This window comes from Pseudorca crassidens, chromosome 18, assembly GCF_039906515.1.
Source record: "Pseudorca crassidens isolate mPseCra1 chromosome 18, mPseCra1.hap1, whole genome shotgun sequence".
Classification (NCBI taxonomy): Eukaryota; Metazoa; Chordata; class Mammalia; order Artiodactyla; family Delphinidae; genus Pseudorca; species Pseudorca crassidens.
The window spans coordinates 13,543,084-13,559,222 of record NC_090313.1 but is presented as its reverse complement, the minus strand read 5'-3'; the positions used below and the strand labels follow the sequence as shown (position 1 = coordinate 13,559,222).

General features: G+C 37.5%; 1 protein-coding gene across 2 annotated transcripts in view; it reads left to right on the top strand.

The window, feature by feature from the left end:
- The window catches only part of RAP2A (RAP2A, member of RAS oncogene family), a 40,712-nt gene that overhangs the window by 10,641 nt on the left and 13,932 nt on the right, over window positions 1-16,139 (top strand). The window contains exon 2 of one of the 2 annotated variants that reach the window (XM_067713743.1): window positions 6,118-7,426. The exons of the other annotated variant lie outside the window; for it this stretch is intronic. Within the exon in view, the coding sequence (XP_067569844.1) occupies window positions 6,118-6,247 (130 nt within the window). The 3' untranslated portion in view covers window positions 6,248-7,426. Of the gene's footprint in view, window positions 1-6,117; window positions 7,427-16,139 lie in introns of those variants that run through there. 2 annotated transcript variants of the gene reach the window in all.

The window sequence follows — 16,139 nt, the reverse complement described above, 5'->3', positions numbered from 1 at the left end:
CATGGCTCACGGGCCTAGCCACTCCGTGGCATGTGGGATCTTCCCAGACCGAGGCACGAACCTGTGTCCCCTGCATCGGCAGGCAGACTCTCAACCACTGCGCCACCAGGGAAGCCCTGTCTTATCATTTTTTAAAATTGTTATTATCTGTCAAAAAACAAAATATTAAAAACAATAACGCTACTACTTTGTATTCACTTAGCAGTGGCTTTTACATTTTCTTAATCTGGCTCTCAGGAATACATTTTGCAGTGTACATACAGGCATAAATATGTATAACTGAAACCAAAATTTCGTGAAACAACAGTTACACTTGGTATGTTGCTGGTATTATATTTTCTGTTTTATTCTATTCTGTTTTATTTCATTGTTTTTAAGTGTTCCTCTTGATCCACTAAATTGATCTCATCACACACAATCTGAAAACTGCTATCCTGGAACATTTTACTCTAAGAAAACTAAATGGACCTATCTCTTTCATAGTTTGAAACAATTTTTATTTTCTCTTCCTGCTTTTCCATTTTCCAACAATGCTATGTAAATGCTCAGAAAGTGAAATGAATTTCCCAACATGAGTTAGTAAAATGTTACCTCTGTCACCGAGAAAGATAACATTTAGTCAAGGAACAAAGAGATACATAAAGTGTATCTTTTGAGGAAGCATTTATTACTGTTTGTTGGGCAAATTACAAATATGAGGACATATTTCTCTTGTAATTTTGTTTGTTCTGGTAAGGCAGGATAGCTCCTGCCTTGTGAAATTTAGAACAAGAAAGGGATGTTGCAGTAGGATCCCAACCAGAATGTGTTCATTACTATAGCAGGTTGCTGTGGGGACTTGGGAGACTGATCTTTATGAGAGGTTTGCTGCATCTGTCTAGGATGATGTTGATTCAGCTCTGCCTTTAAGACAGTAAAAATAGATGAAGACGACCATAATTACAGCTATCTTAAAATTACTTAGTAAAATTACCCCAGAGAAACATTATAAACCTTTACTTAAAACATTTAGCAGTGTTGTGTTTCATGCTTTTCTAGGAGCAGCCCTTAAAAACTAGTAATTCGAATGTGGAAGTCCTACACCATATAGATAATTCAGTACATCTTAATGTTTTCATCTTACCAGATGTCTTTACATCTTTCTGCAAATGAAATCTTAGAGGGTTTTTCTCTGGTTTTGGATGGAAAATTTTGTTTTGTTCTTAATTCTAACTACATGCATCCTGAGGTTTACAATGAACATAACAAATACTGTATATATTATAATTGCTCTCAGTCAGTATTTAATTTTATTGGGCATACTGATCTTATCTATGAAGACCATTAATTGTTAATCTGGTTAAAGCTGAGCTTCAGTACTTACTAGTCATATGATTTAGGAGCAAGTTAGCATTCTCTGCATCTCACCTTCCTCATCTGGAATATGGGTATAATATAATAACTAATGAGGTAATGAATGTGAAGTTTCTTTACATAGTAACTCTAAAATATCAACAATAAAGTTTCACCAAAAATCACAGAAATAGAAATGAGACCCAAGCATTTTCTGACTTTATAATCAGTATACTGCCACATGATTTCTTAGGAATTAGACTCGCTTGCCTTCCCATATCTAGAAAAATTATATATTAGCTAATCTAGTATTGCATTTCCATTTTTCCATTGCTTTCTTGCCCGTGTCTGAAGTGCTCGTACAGTGTGTGTATTACAGAACTTACAGCACAGACCCTGAGCACTTTGTGTCTTGAGGCTCTCTTGCCTATAAATGGTGACAATATGATTTTGTGACTCACAAAGAATTGTGATTTTTTTTTTAGTACACGTATTTAAAATATAAAAAATATAGAAAGTGATCAGGCATATAATAAGTATTTGTTAAGTAACACTTTTCTTTTTTAAACAGTTCATAATGATAATAGACCTTTTATGAATACCAAAACTATACATGGGGTGAAGAAAATTTTAATAGTGTTTATGGCTAATTACATATATATGTGTATATATGTATATGGGGGGCAATGGAGGGAAATGTGTTGACAGAGCTTTTGATAAATTGATTCTAGAAGTTTTGTCTTTGTATAAAAGTCATCACTGTCAACATCAAATACTATGGTTTAAACCAGTTTATTTGCATAACACTGCCCTGAGCATTATGCAGAATAAGTACAAGATACTATCTTTGTCCATCTGGCATGCCAAAATGTACTACAAATGAATATATATTTGACAGTGTTGAGTTTATTATATATGGAGAGAGAGACAGAATACATTTTTTGAAACAGTTTGATTTCTAAGTTTTAAAGTATTATTCCACCAAAAACATTGCTTTTGCTAGGCCACTTTTTTTAAGGAATTTTTTTTTTTGGGCACAACTTTTTTTTTCTCTTCCTATTTTATTCAGATATAATTCACATACAGCACTACATAAGTTTAAGGTATACAGCATAATGATTTGACTTACATACATCATGAAATGATGACCACAGGAAGTTTAGTGACCATCCATCATCTCATACAGATAGAACATTAAAGAATAGGAAAAATAATTTTTTTTCCTTGCAATAGGACTCTTAGGATTTACTCTCTTAACTTTCATGTATAACATACAGCAGTGTTCATTGTATTTATCATGTACTTATAACTGGAAGTTTGTACATTTTGACTACCTTCATCCAATTCCTCCCCCAACCCCCAGACACCCCTGCCTTTGGTAGCCACAAATCGTTCTGTTTTGCTATGAGTTACTTTGTTTTTGAAGCATAATTGGCCTGCGACACTATGTGAGTTCCTGGTGCACGACATAGTGATTCGGTATTTCTGTATTAGGTTGGCCAAAGAGTGCCTTCAGTTTTTAAGTAAAAATAAAAGACACATTTTTCATTTTCACCAAGAACTTTATTGAACAACGTATTCACCCTTTTGTGCCACTACCTTCTGCCATTTCTCAGGCAACTCCATAATTCCATCTTCCCAAAACCTTTTGTCTTCTCGAGCAAAGAACTGTTCCAGGTGCCTTTTACTGTCTTCCAGGGAATTGAAATTTTTTCCATTAAGAGAATTTTGTAAAGACCGAAATAAATGGAAATCTGAAGGTGCAATGTCTGGTGAGTACGGTGGATGAATCAGAACTTCCCAGCCAAGCTGTAACAGTTTTTGCCTGGTCATCAAAGAAACATGCGGTTTTGTGTTATCCTGACGGAAGATTATGTGTTTTCTGTTGACTAATTCTGGACGCTTTTCATCGAGTGCTGCTTTCAGTTGGTCTAATTGGGAGCAGTACTTGTTGGAATTAGTCATCTGGTTTTCCAGAAGGAGCTCATGATAGAGGCCTCCCTTCCAATCCCACCATATACACAGCATCACCTTCTTTGGATGAAGACTGGTCTTTGGTGTGGTTGGTGGTGGTGCACGTCACTTGCCCCACAATCTCTTCCTTTCCACATTACTGTACAGTATCCATTTTTCATCGCCCATCACAATTTGTTTTAAAAACAACGTTTTCATTACATTTAAGTAGAGAATCGCATGTGAAAATGTGGTCAAGAAGGTTCTTTTCACTTAACTTCTGTGGAACCCAAACATCAAAGCGATGAACATAACCAAGCCGGTGCAAATGATTTTCAGTGCTTGATTTGGATATTTTGAGTATGTCAGCTATCTCCTGCTGACATACTCAAAATATCCTGATTGTTCTCAATTAATGTCTCAATTTGATCGCTGTCAACTTCAACTGGTCTACCCAATCGTGGAGCATCGTCCATCGAGAAATCTCCAGCACAAAACTTCGCAAACCACTTTTGACACGTTTGATCAGTCACAGCACCTTCTCCACATACTGCACAAATCTTTTTTTGCGTTTCGGTTGTGTCTTTACCTTTCTTAAAATAATAAAGCATAATATGCCGAAAATGTTGCTTTTCTTCCTCCATCTTCAACGTTGAAATGGCTACACAAAAATTCACCAATTTTGATGTCTTTTTTAAAATGCACGTTGATACGATAGCTGTCACATACAGTCTAACAAAGTTGTTTCGAATGAAGTTAAAGACAACTAAATGCTACTGGACCCACCTTACGGAAAAATCTGAACGAAACTTTTGGCCAACCCAGTACGTTACAGAATGATCACCATGATAAGTCTAGTTACCATCTGTCATCATACAAAGATATTGCATTATTATTGCCTATATTCCCCTGTACAAATGTATACTGTATATTTCATACCTCTGAATCATTTATTTTGTAACTTCCAGTACTTCCAGTTTGTACATCTTAATCCCCCTCACCTGTTTCTCTCACCTTTTCTAAAGGTTTTTTGATGCATTCTAACTCATTATAGAAGGTCAAAATTTGTCTGTAAGACTAATGCCAACAATCATATATTGCTTCGTTATATTTAGTACATTTTGATCCTCCCTGGAAATGAAATCTTACTTTGTATTTGGTTGTTGAATGGTTTGAGCAGAATTGTTATCTTAGAAAGCATTAAAAAAATAAACTGATTTATGGATAATTGAGAGAAAACAGCATAGATTAGCTAGTACCCAGGGAAGATAGCTGGGAGATTATCTAAAGATAAAAGTTCGTTATCAGGGATAGTTTAATATAGATTAAGAAACAAAGAATAAGCTTTATCTTAATATCAGTTTTTTTGTCTTTGCACTTAGTGAAGCTGAAATATCCAAATATGGTACATATAAAACTATACTATCCAGGACTTCCCTGGTGGCGCAGTGGTTAAGAATCTGCCTGCCAATGCAGGGGAAACGGGTTCGACCCAACGCAGCCAAAAGTGAATTAATTAAAAAAAACAAAAACTATGCCATCGAAAATATAATCCTCCACCCACCCACCCAGATGGCCCACATACACTTGGACTGTTTTCTGCTTCGTGAACCAACACTCCAAACAAACTTTGTCCGTCAGTCATAGTCACGTTGGCATAGTGAGGAGCTGGGTGCTCGTCGTAAGACAAGTGCGTACATATATGAACACTAACTAGACAGGACAATTTTTAAGTTTATTTTAGAAGAGCTGGAGATGAGAACATAACTTTTCAATGATTAATCAGTTTACACATAATACTGATGGCATGAAACTTTTCTCAGTGGTCTTGCATTAAAGAGCTTAATGTTTGCATAAACTCTACTTGTTCTTGCTCTCAAATGGCCATCAACCAGTGTCGGCATACTGCCCCCTTCAGGGAGGAAGGATATAAACAGAGTGTTGGGTGGTTGGAGGCCTCCCAGAGGTACAGCCATTTGAAAAGGCCACTCTTTTTTTTTTTTTTGCGGTACGCGGGCCTCTCACTGCTGTGGCCTCTCCCGTTGTGGAGCACAGGCTCCGGACGCGCAGGCTCAGCGGCCATGGCTCACGGGCCCAGCCGCTCCGCGCCATGTGGGATCTTCCCGGACCGAGGCACGAACCCGTGTCCCCTGCATTGGCAGGCGGACTCTCAACCACTGCGCCACCAGGGAAACCCTGAAAAGGCCACTCTTGATGACGTTGTTCATTCCTCAGGCTACCCTGAGTACATCATCTGGTTTTACTGAAAGAAATACTTGGACACTTATGGAGGAAGGGACTATTTGGGGGAAGAAGATTTGTTGTGTTGCTCTTATCAGCGCATCCTGTTAAAATCGTAAGTACTGAAGCTTTTCTAGATCGTACTGACTAGCTTCTAACAATCCCATAAATATTTCCTTTGAATAAGTACCACTGCTTTGATCTGTTCCCTTTTCTCCGAAGGTGGCCGTATGTCTCTTTACCTGGGACAGTTCAGGTTTACACCTGTTGCCTTGGTACATTTATTTACAGTGCCCCTTTCCATCTCAAAAGTGTCTCTTGGCAAAAATTATATGGTCCCTCTAGGCGCTTACCTTAAGTTCCCTGGTTTTAGAATTATGTCAATTTCAATCCCATTTTTACTTGTATTTTTGGGATATCCAGTCTGTATAAACAGTCTCTTCCTTTGACTTGGCCAACATCCTCCTGTATTACATTTCTGGATTTGGGGCAGCAGATCCTCATGAACTGGAAATTTTATTCAGTTTAAAAGATGACATCTTTTGGACTTCCCTGGTGGCACATTGGTTAAGAATCTGCCTGCCATTGCAGGGGACATGGGTTCGAGCCGTGGTCCAGGAAGATCCCACATGCCTCGAAGCTACTAAGCATTTGCGCCACAGCTACTGAAGCCCACGTGCCTAGAGCCCGTGCTCCACAACAAGAGAAGCGACCACAATGAGAAGCCCACGCACTGCAACTTGAGAAAGCCTGCGCACCGCAAGGAAGACCCAACGCAGCCAAAAATTAATTAATTTTTTTTAAAAAGGTGACATCTTTTTTACTAAGTATGCTAGACTAAAGGTGGCTGTGGATTGTTTGACATGACTCCCAGAGAGAGGTGGGATCTGTTTCCCCTTCCCTTGAATCTGGGCCGACCTGTAACTGCTTTGACCAAGAAAGTATGGTGGAAGTGATGCTAAGCAAGTTTGGGGCCTAGTCTCTAAGAGGACAAAGCATCTTCCACCGTGGTCTTTTAGAGCCCTGAGCTGCCATGTGAGAAGTCCAGCTACCCTCCTGGAGAACATATGAAAAAGCCCTGAGACTGTGTGGAGAGAGAGACGGAGGTACCCTTCTAGCTGTGGCCACCAGTGGGCCAGGCCTGAGGTGAATCCAGCTTTGAGACTCCTCCCAGGCCAGCCCTAGCTGAACACCACTGAGTGAGCCCAGCCAGTGCCACGTGGAGCAGAAGAATCGGCCACCTGAGCTCTGCCCAAGTTCCTGACTCACACCACCACAAAACAGAATGAAATGGTTACGTTAAGCCATTAGTTTGGGGCTAGTTTTTTGTGCAGTAATAGTTATCAACATTTTTATGTGAACATGTTGATATTTTAGAAATTATTTTGATAAGAGTACTATTGATCCTTCGGATTTCTCTGTTAAGATCTTTAAGGAATGTGTAATGAGGATGAGTGACAAGTGAGTGAAAGGATGTATTTTAGCTCTTAAAAGGTGGCAGATTGACGCAGGCATCTACCAACTGACTTCACACTGTATCTATCCCGTGTCATTTTACCGTTCACACCCACATGTGATTAACTGCACTTTGAAGATCATATTTAATTTTATTAGAATATAACATATTAAAGTTTAGTTTCAGCAGAAAAATCTGCGTATATGTATACACTTTGGAACTGCTTGTAATAGTCTGTACTGCCCATCCCCATTCACTCTACCCACAGTGTATATTCTTTCTAAAAGTAGTTGACATATACCATCTAATTTATGTTAACAAAGAAAGCTTCTTTCATGTATGTATTTGGTGGTAGTCTGCTTCAGTTTTGATATCCAGCTCCTGGCACAAAGAAGGCATCCAGTAAATTACTGAATTAGGAATAAAGGTCCCTTCAGTTCATTACCTTATGGATTTTGACCATTTTCTTTCCGAATATCTGGAGAACCCTTATATTGCAAATCAATTTAAGCATTTCAGCATCTAATGAAAAGCATGATAAAGAATAAAAAATAAAGCATTCTAGATGGTGTACATCCAAAATGCTTTTTTAGCCTGGTGACCATGGATATGTTTGCATTGTTTCTGTGACATTTTCACTGTGGGCTACATACAAAAACTGCCATATTTGAAGATAATCACTTCATTGACTCATTCTATTTTGTATGGCTATAAGCGTCAAGAATTGATTCCAGCACCGGAGATACAGCTACATAAAAAAGCATTCATGGGGCTTCCCTGGTGGCGCAGTGGTTGAGAGTCCGCCTGCCGATGCAGGGGACACGGGTTCGTGCCCTGGTCCAGGAAGATCCCACATGCCGCGGAGCGGCTGGGCCCGTGAGCCATGGCCGCTGAGCCTGCATGTCCGGAGCCTGTGCTCTGCAATAGGAGAGGCCACAGCAGTGAGAGGCCCGCGTACCGCAAGAAAAAAAAAAAACAAACATTCATGCCCTTGCCTTCCTGAGGTCCCAGATCTAACTTTAAAGGTGACACAGCTGTTGTAAAGCAGAAGCAAGACTTTATCTCAGAACACCTAATTCTCTTCAGTTTTGTTTGGTTTCCATTTTCTTTTTTATTATCCCACATTGTTTTATAGGACGTCAGAGCCATGGTTCATATCTAGTAACTTGACTTAGCAGTGCTTGGAGCAAGAAGACGAACAGAGTAAGGAAAGATACTTCTGTTCAGAGAAGATGGTAAATTGTCAGCTTCTGATATCAGAGGCAATAGTATCTATCCTGTTTTTCTTACATTGTTCCCATAAGAACTAATGGTCTTTAGAGTAGAAAGTTAGGTTTGGCCATCCTGCCAGGGAATGGAAGCTGGAGATAGGAAATAAGATAACTATGTAACAGTTTTTGTTACCATGTAACAATAGTATTTTACAGTATCCATAATACTTCAATGGATAATTCATGTAAACTGCTTAGTGCAGTGTCTGGTACCTCCTAAGCCCTCTACAGATGCTAGCTATTATTAGTAAAGTCATCACCGTCATCTTCCATAACATAATACCTAAGGATCAGTGATGTTTGTTTCACAGATAAGGAACATGAGGCTCAGAGAGGTCACATGACATATCTGAGGGAGCACAGCCAGACTTTCTAGGTCCACTAAATCGACATCCAGTTCTCCCCCCTTTGCGGTGCAGTCCATCATGATTTTAGCCAGTGACCACATGGTGGTTGACCTTGACTGTTAACGTAGAGATAGCCTTTATCAAGTGCTTGTAGAGCCATCACATATTTTTCTTAGGTCGTGGTTTGAGGGGATGGGGAGAGAACCGTGTGCAGGGCTTTAAAATAACTACTGTGGAAGTGGCATATAGGATAGAAGAGAGGGGTGAGAAATTGGAGGTGGGACCAGTTAGGAGACTATTGCATAGCTCAGGTATGACTTGTTTTGGAAATGAAAGGGGTTTTGTAGCGGGAATGAAAATGAAGGGACAGATTTTCTCACATCCAATAATTCTCACCCTGCCTGTCCCCTGTAATCACTACTGTTCCAGACCTATTGTTACAGTCTCTCATCCCAAACCTGATTACTTTAGAGACTAGTGGAGACTTTTGCTTACCACCCTTTCTCCCTCACTCTCACAGTGACTTCTTATAACTGTTTCTAACTTCTTTTAATTCGCTGTTGACTTGAATCCTGTCAAAATGTCGTTAGCTCATCATTCTCCACTGGCTGCTGTTGGGCACCGTAATCTCTGCCAATAATGGTAGTTTCCAGCTCCTTTCTTCATTGTGCATTTGTTTTGTTTTGCCTTTGCCATCTGTCACCTGTTACTTCTCCCGCTTCAAATGAAAAAAAAACTTTTTAATAGACATCCCCAGTCAAACTTATGCCAGTTGAACCAACCAGTTACAAACTGTCATGCATAATTGATACGCTCATCCCCTGAGCTGCTTATTGCTGGAGAGAAGGAGAGCTAATTCTGCTGGTCTGATAACCTGCATTTTCTAGAGATTCAGCGTGTTTTTAATTTTGTTTGGTGCCATTTGTATTTAGTGATTTGGAAATAAATATTTTAAGATCTTACTACAACAGTAGGAAAATACCCCAGGAAAAATACTCTTCTGGTCATAATTTAAAAGTTTCTAAAAAGTCTTAGCTCTTTCTAGCTTTGACGCATCTTTAAATCTTTTTCAGTCAGAGGTAACTTTTAAGAAGTACTTGTAACTGAACTTTAACTGTGTATCAGATATATATGAATTTTTATTCATCAGCATTTTTGCCAAGAATTTGAAATGAGGGGATGCTGAGAAGGTATATCCTATAATTTGATATAAATTTAGATAACAGTTCAAATAACTTGCGTTTTCCCGAGCAACTGACTCAATTTAGTCTTTTCAAGTACAATAGTTGGACCTGTTTTTTAATGCAGAGGTTTTTAGATTTCGACTCTCACTGAAGATAAAAAGCATGTTTTATGTCTGAAGACCTTTGTTCCTTAGATGGATGACAGCTGTGTGTTTTTCGAATAGGTGTCCAAACTTGAATTTTCCCTGCTATTTAAATTATGTAAGAAGATGCATACTTTGTTGACAAATTATTTGATGATTGAATATACATTAAAATGCAGATTGAAATTTAACTACACGTTAAAGTATCAAATGTGGACCAACAACTGCTTTCCTCTGCCTTATTTTGGTTATCTTGGATATTGTGCTTCTTTTTAAAAAAAAAAAAAGGGAATCAACTGGTTTATTCAGATATTTTTGCAATTAGTTTCTAAATAACAAGGTTTAAGGCTTCCAGTTGCAAACACTTCCTCACTTATGACACATTACTGGGGCAGATTAGCTTCATTTCTAATAAATAAAAAGCCAGATTGAATGTGGTCATGATTATATTTTCTGTTTCTAACATGGATATTTGAAGTTCTCTGCCATACTGTGGCATCTTGATATGCCTGAAAAGAACTGTGGTCAGATGGATGCAATTTATAGATCTGATGGTGAAGAAAATGTTCAGAGTTATTATCGTTTTTATTTCCAAAAACATATACTTTAGTATAGTACTCCTTATGCTTTCAGTCTTTAGCCAGTCTTGAATATAAAATAAACAGCGTAGGACGTGGACAGAAATTTAAAATGGATTAGCAGTATTCAGCTGAATAATATACTAACTGATCGACTTTATCATGCACTTTGTGTGACTTGCACCCCATAACCAACATGCATGCTCACTCCGTTTGTCTTGAAGTTTATTTTACCATTCCTATTTCAATGAGGAAATCATTTAGATAATTATCTCATTTATTGATTTTTTTCTGTTTCAATTTATTTTTTTATTGATGTATAACTTTTATGTAGTGAAGTACACAAATTAAGATTAGACAGCTAGATGCGTACTCCAGGTAGCCAAGTCCTGGATGAAGATGTGGGACAAACATTTCAAGCAGCACAGCAGGTTCCCTCATGTTTCATCCCTGTCACTTCCATGCTCAAAGACCAGCACAGATCAGTTTGGTCTGTTATTAAGCTTCTGGCCTTTATCATTCAACATCCTCTTTGTCAGATTCATCCATGTTGCTTGTAGCAGTAGGTGATTCTTCACTGAGGTACAGTAGTCCCCTTGTATGTAGTCCTCTTGTATGATTTCATTATTTATTCTGTTGATAAGTATTTGGGTAGTTTCTAGATCAAGGCTATCATTATTAACACTACTATGAACATTCTAGTACATATCTTCTGGTGCATATATGTACACTGTCCCTTGGTGTATACCTCGGAGTAGAATTATTGGGTCATAAATGCATAGGCTCAGCATTAGTAAATACAGTTGACCCTTGAACAACATGGATTTGAACTGTGCAGGTTCACTTATATGCAGATATTTTTCAAAAGTAAATACTGCAGTGCTACACAGTCCATGGTTTGTTGAAGCCCTAGTTAGTTGTGGAGGAACCATGGATACGGAGGGCCAACTATAAGCTATAAGCAGATTAACCCCCCAAGTTAAAGGGTCAACTGTACTGCCAAATGATTTTCCAAAGTAGTTGTACCGATTTGCTCTTCCCCCAATAAGAGTTTCAGTTGTTCCACATCCTGGTCAACATTTGATATAGTCAGTCTTTTAAAATTTTAGCTTAGCTGATAAGATTTTAGCGGTACCTCATTTTGATTTTAGTTTTTATTTCCCTGGTGTATAATGATGAATACCTTTTTGTATGCTTAATGACTATTTGCATATCTTTTAAAAAATACCTGCTCAAGTGTTTTGTCCACTTAAAAATTGTATTGTCTTCTTACATTTTGTAGAAATTCTTTGTACATTTTGGATAGAAGTCCTTTGTCAGATATATGTATTGCAGATACCTTTTCCCAATCTTGCCTTACCTTTTGACTTGCTTAATAGTTTCTTTTAATGAGCATAAATTCTTAATTTTAATGAAGTCTACTTTATTAATCTTTTATGGTTCTTTTCTGTGTCCTAATTAATATATCTTTGTCCACTCTAAGGTTATGAAGATTCATCCTCCATATTTCTTTCTAGAAGGTATACTGACTTTCGTTCTGTGATTCATCTGTAATTTGTGTTAGTGGTGTAAGATGGGGGGGGTTCAAGGTTTCTTTGGGTTTTGGTTTTTGGTTTTTACCACATGGCTATCCAGCTGACCTAGTGCTATTTATTTAAAAGACCGTTTCCCCAATGAATTGTAGATGCACCTTTGTCATAAATCAGGCAAATCTGTATGTGTAGGTCTGTTTCTAGACCCTCTATTCTGTTCCATTTTTCTATTTCTTCTTATGTGTAAACCACACCATCTTAATTATTATAGCTTTATAAGTCTTGATATCTGGTATCTAATACTCAAGCTTTGTTTTAATTCTTCAGATTTGCTTTGGCTATTCTAGTTATTTTGCTTTTCCATAGAATTCTTTGCATTTCCAAAAATCATCTGTCAGTTACCCCATACGCACAGAATTATCAAAAATCTGCTGTCATTTTGATTGGGATTACGTGGAATCCATAAATCAATTTGTGGAGAACTGACGTGTTAATGTTGGGTCTTCCAATCAGTGAATAGTACATTCCTCCATTTATTTAGGTCTTCTTTAATTTCTCTAAGCACTGTTTTGTAATTTTCATTGTAAAAGCCTTTTAAATCTTTGATTAGATTTATTTCTGGTATTTGATAATTTTTCAACAAAAAGCTGGAGCAGTTAGGCATGTATAACCTAAACCTCACATCTTAACACAAACTAACTTAAAATTGATCTGACTTAAACGTAAAATGCAAAACTATAAAACTTTTAGAGAAAATCTTCATGATCTAGGGCTAGACAGAGTTCTTCACTTGACACTAAAACCATATTGCATAGGATAATAATTGATAAATTGATATTTAAATGATCTATTTCATATGAGATGAGTTGTGATAGTTTGTACTTTTCAAGGAATTGGCTGAGTCACCTTCAATTGCCTTTGGACAAATTGGGTACCATTCACCTTTTCCCTAGTTGAGGCCAAAGCAATGACTGCTTTTACCAGTTCGCCCTCCTCTTCGCTTTTGCCTCACCCCGTGAAACAGTAGAATTTGCCAGACAATTTTTTTAATGGTCTGAGGAGAGCATAATGCTGAAAAGGCCATATGGAGAAGTATAACTTTTTCTTTCTGAGGAGGGCCTAAGAAGAGGGGACAGTGTTGGAGTTTTTATTTATTTATACTGTCCCTCCAATCAAAAAAGTATTTGAAGCTTCTTGTTGATTGATGTAATATTTTTCTAAGATTTTTAAAGACTTAATTAAAGTAATAATTCGGAAAGAGCTAAAAATACATCTATAGTGTTGGGTAATTATCATTCACAAACTTTTAGAAATAATCAGAATATCCAAGTGTATGGTAGAAGCAGAAGGCAGAAACATTACTCTTTGTCTATTGGTAGGAATTTGAGAGTATGTAGAAAGACCTTCAACAAGGTGAAATTTGAGTGGCAAATGATTTTTATCTTACATAGTAAAAGAAAAGTTCGTATCTAGAAACAGCATACATCTTTCACAAGACTCCCAGGTAATCAGTAAAGGATAGGTAGAAATCCAGGAATAATATTAAGGTAAACATGAAATGAGTAGGATATTTAGAAAATTAAACGTATATAGGAAAAGGAAGTAGCCACTTCTACAGGAAAATCATCGAATTTTAAGCTAAGAGGGGATTGTTTTTAATGTTTATTAAGAACTCCATGGTATACTAAAAGTTTCTTTGTAAGAAGTAGTGATTTGATAACCAAGACAATTTTAAACATGATCACAGTACACGTGTATTAGAAACAGGGTAATAGGAGGCATATGGTAGTTCCCCTTGGGGTCTTAGGTTCTTAGTCATGAGATAAAAACTATACTTGTAGGGCTTCCCTGGTGGCGCAGTGGTTGAGAGTCCGCCTGCCAAGGCAGGGGACACGGGTTCGTGCCCCGGTCCGGGAAAATCCCACAGGCCGCGGAGCGGCTGGGCCCGTGAGCCATGGCCGCTGAGCCTGCGCGTCCGGAGCCTGTGCTCCGCAACGGGAGAGGCCACAACAGTGAGAGGCCCGCATACCGAAGAAGAAAAAAAAAAATTATACTTGTAAAAGCAATAGTTTACCTATGAATCTTTTTTCTTTTTTGAAAAAATTAGAAAAAATTAGATTAGATTTCTCTTTTTTGTCAGGCCACTACCTGCTGTCTTCTTCAACCAGTCCATCATCATGTCTTTGTTGGTGCTGCCTCCGAAATATATTTTATTTCTTAATACTGTCATTGCCATCATCCCAAGTCATCATTGACTTTTGCCTGGAACAGTACAATCATCTCCTGTCTTCCTGCTACTATTGTGCCCCTAAAGAACATTATCTGTACATTAACCACACTGATCTCTTAACACATAGAACCACCTAATTTTTTTTTGTTAAAAGACCTTCAGTGACTTTCTCCTATTCTTACAATAGTGGCCATAGGTCCTTCTTCAATCATCCCTCATGCTTTTCTTCCCCCTTGCTCTTTACGCTGTAATCGTTCCAATCTCCTTTTTGTTCCCTGAATAAGCCTAGCACTCTTCTACAACCTATCCTTTATATTTTCTTCTGGCTAAAATGTTTGATTCCTGGTTTACTCCCATGGCTGACTCAACTCTCAAGTCTTCAAGTTTCTGCTTAGAATTCATCTCCCAGAGATGCCGCCTTTGATCACCTCATGTAATATTGGCCTGCCCAAGTTACTGTACATTAATCAATATTGTTTTTCTTTGAAACAGCTGTCACAGTCTTTAGTTACATTGGTTGTTTGTTCATAGTGTTACCTTCAACTTGAGTGTAAACTCCAAGGATTTTATTTGTCTTGTATCTCCAGTCCTTCACACAATGCCTAGTAGATACTCAAGAAATAAATTAATGAAAACCTATGAACCCCAAATTCTTAATGATATAAAATGTAAATAAGAGTTCAGCCAAATGAGCTATTTATAAAAGGAAGATTTTAAAAAGAGATGAAATTTGACCTCAATTTCGAATGGTAGTTAGAATTTTGATTGGTAGGGACTTCTGTCGTTAGAGGACCATCATGAACAAGAAAACAGAATTTAGAACAGAAGATTCTCTTTGGAAAGTTGTAGGGGATAAAGTTGAATTAGATATGAAGGACTAGAGTTTGGAAACCTGAAGAAGCTAAACAGAGGGGTTTAGGTATAATATGATCAGTAGTGGAGAGCTGCTGTCACCCCCTGAGAAGAGCAGCATGAATGACATCATATAAGTAAATTTTTTCAAGGAATTGATGCATTTCATCTAAGTTTATTTCAGGAGCATATTCTCTTTCATGTCTGTAGGGTGTGTAGTTAAGTTTCCTCTTTCTGGTATTGTTAATTTGTGTCATCTTTTTTTCTTGATCAATCTGGCTAAAAGTTTATCAGTTTTATTGGTCTTTTCAGAGAACCAGATTTTTAATTTTGTTGATTTTCTATGTTGTTTTTCTGTTTTCAATTTCTTTCATTTTTGTTCTTTATTATTTCATCCTTCTGCCTCATTTGGATTTATTTTGTGCTTTTGCTCGTTTCTTAAGGCAGTAGCACAGATCATTGATTTAAGGCCTTTCTTCTTTTCAAATATAAACATTTAATGCTATAATTTCTCTCTGTGCAGTGCTTTAACTACATCCCACAGACTTTGATATTTTCGTTTTCATTCAAATAAGTGTTTTCTTATTTTTTAATGATGCCTTCTTTGACCCATGGATTATTTTGAAGTATATGGTTCAGTTTCTAAATATCTGGAGATTTTTCTTGATATCTTTTTGTTACTGATTTCTAGTTTAATTCCACGATGGTCCGAGAATATATTTCGTACCATTTCAGCTCTTTTACATTTGTTACAGTTTTTATAGCCAAAAATATGGTGTGTCTTAGTGAATATTACAGGGGCACTTGACAAGAATATGTATTCTGCTTTTATGGTGTAGAGTGTTCTATAAATATTAATTAGATAAAGTTGGTTGATATCCTTCTGCATTGCTACACAGTTCTCACAGTTCAGGTCATCTTCCTAGCATAGTGGGCAGAGAAAAAATAAGGAAAAAAACTAAAGATTTCTCTCATTCTCTTTGGACCTTAAGGAGCCCTTTTTTCAGGTCCTCTAACCAG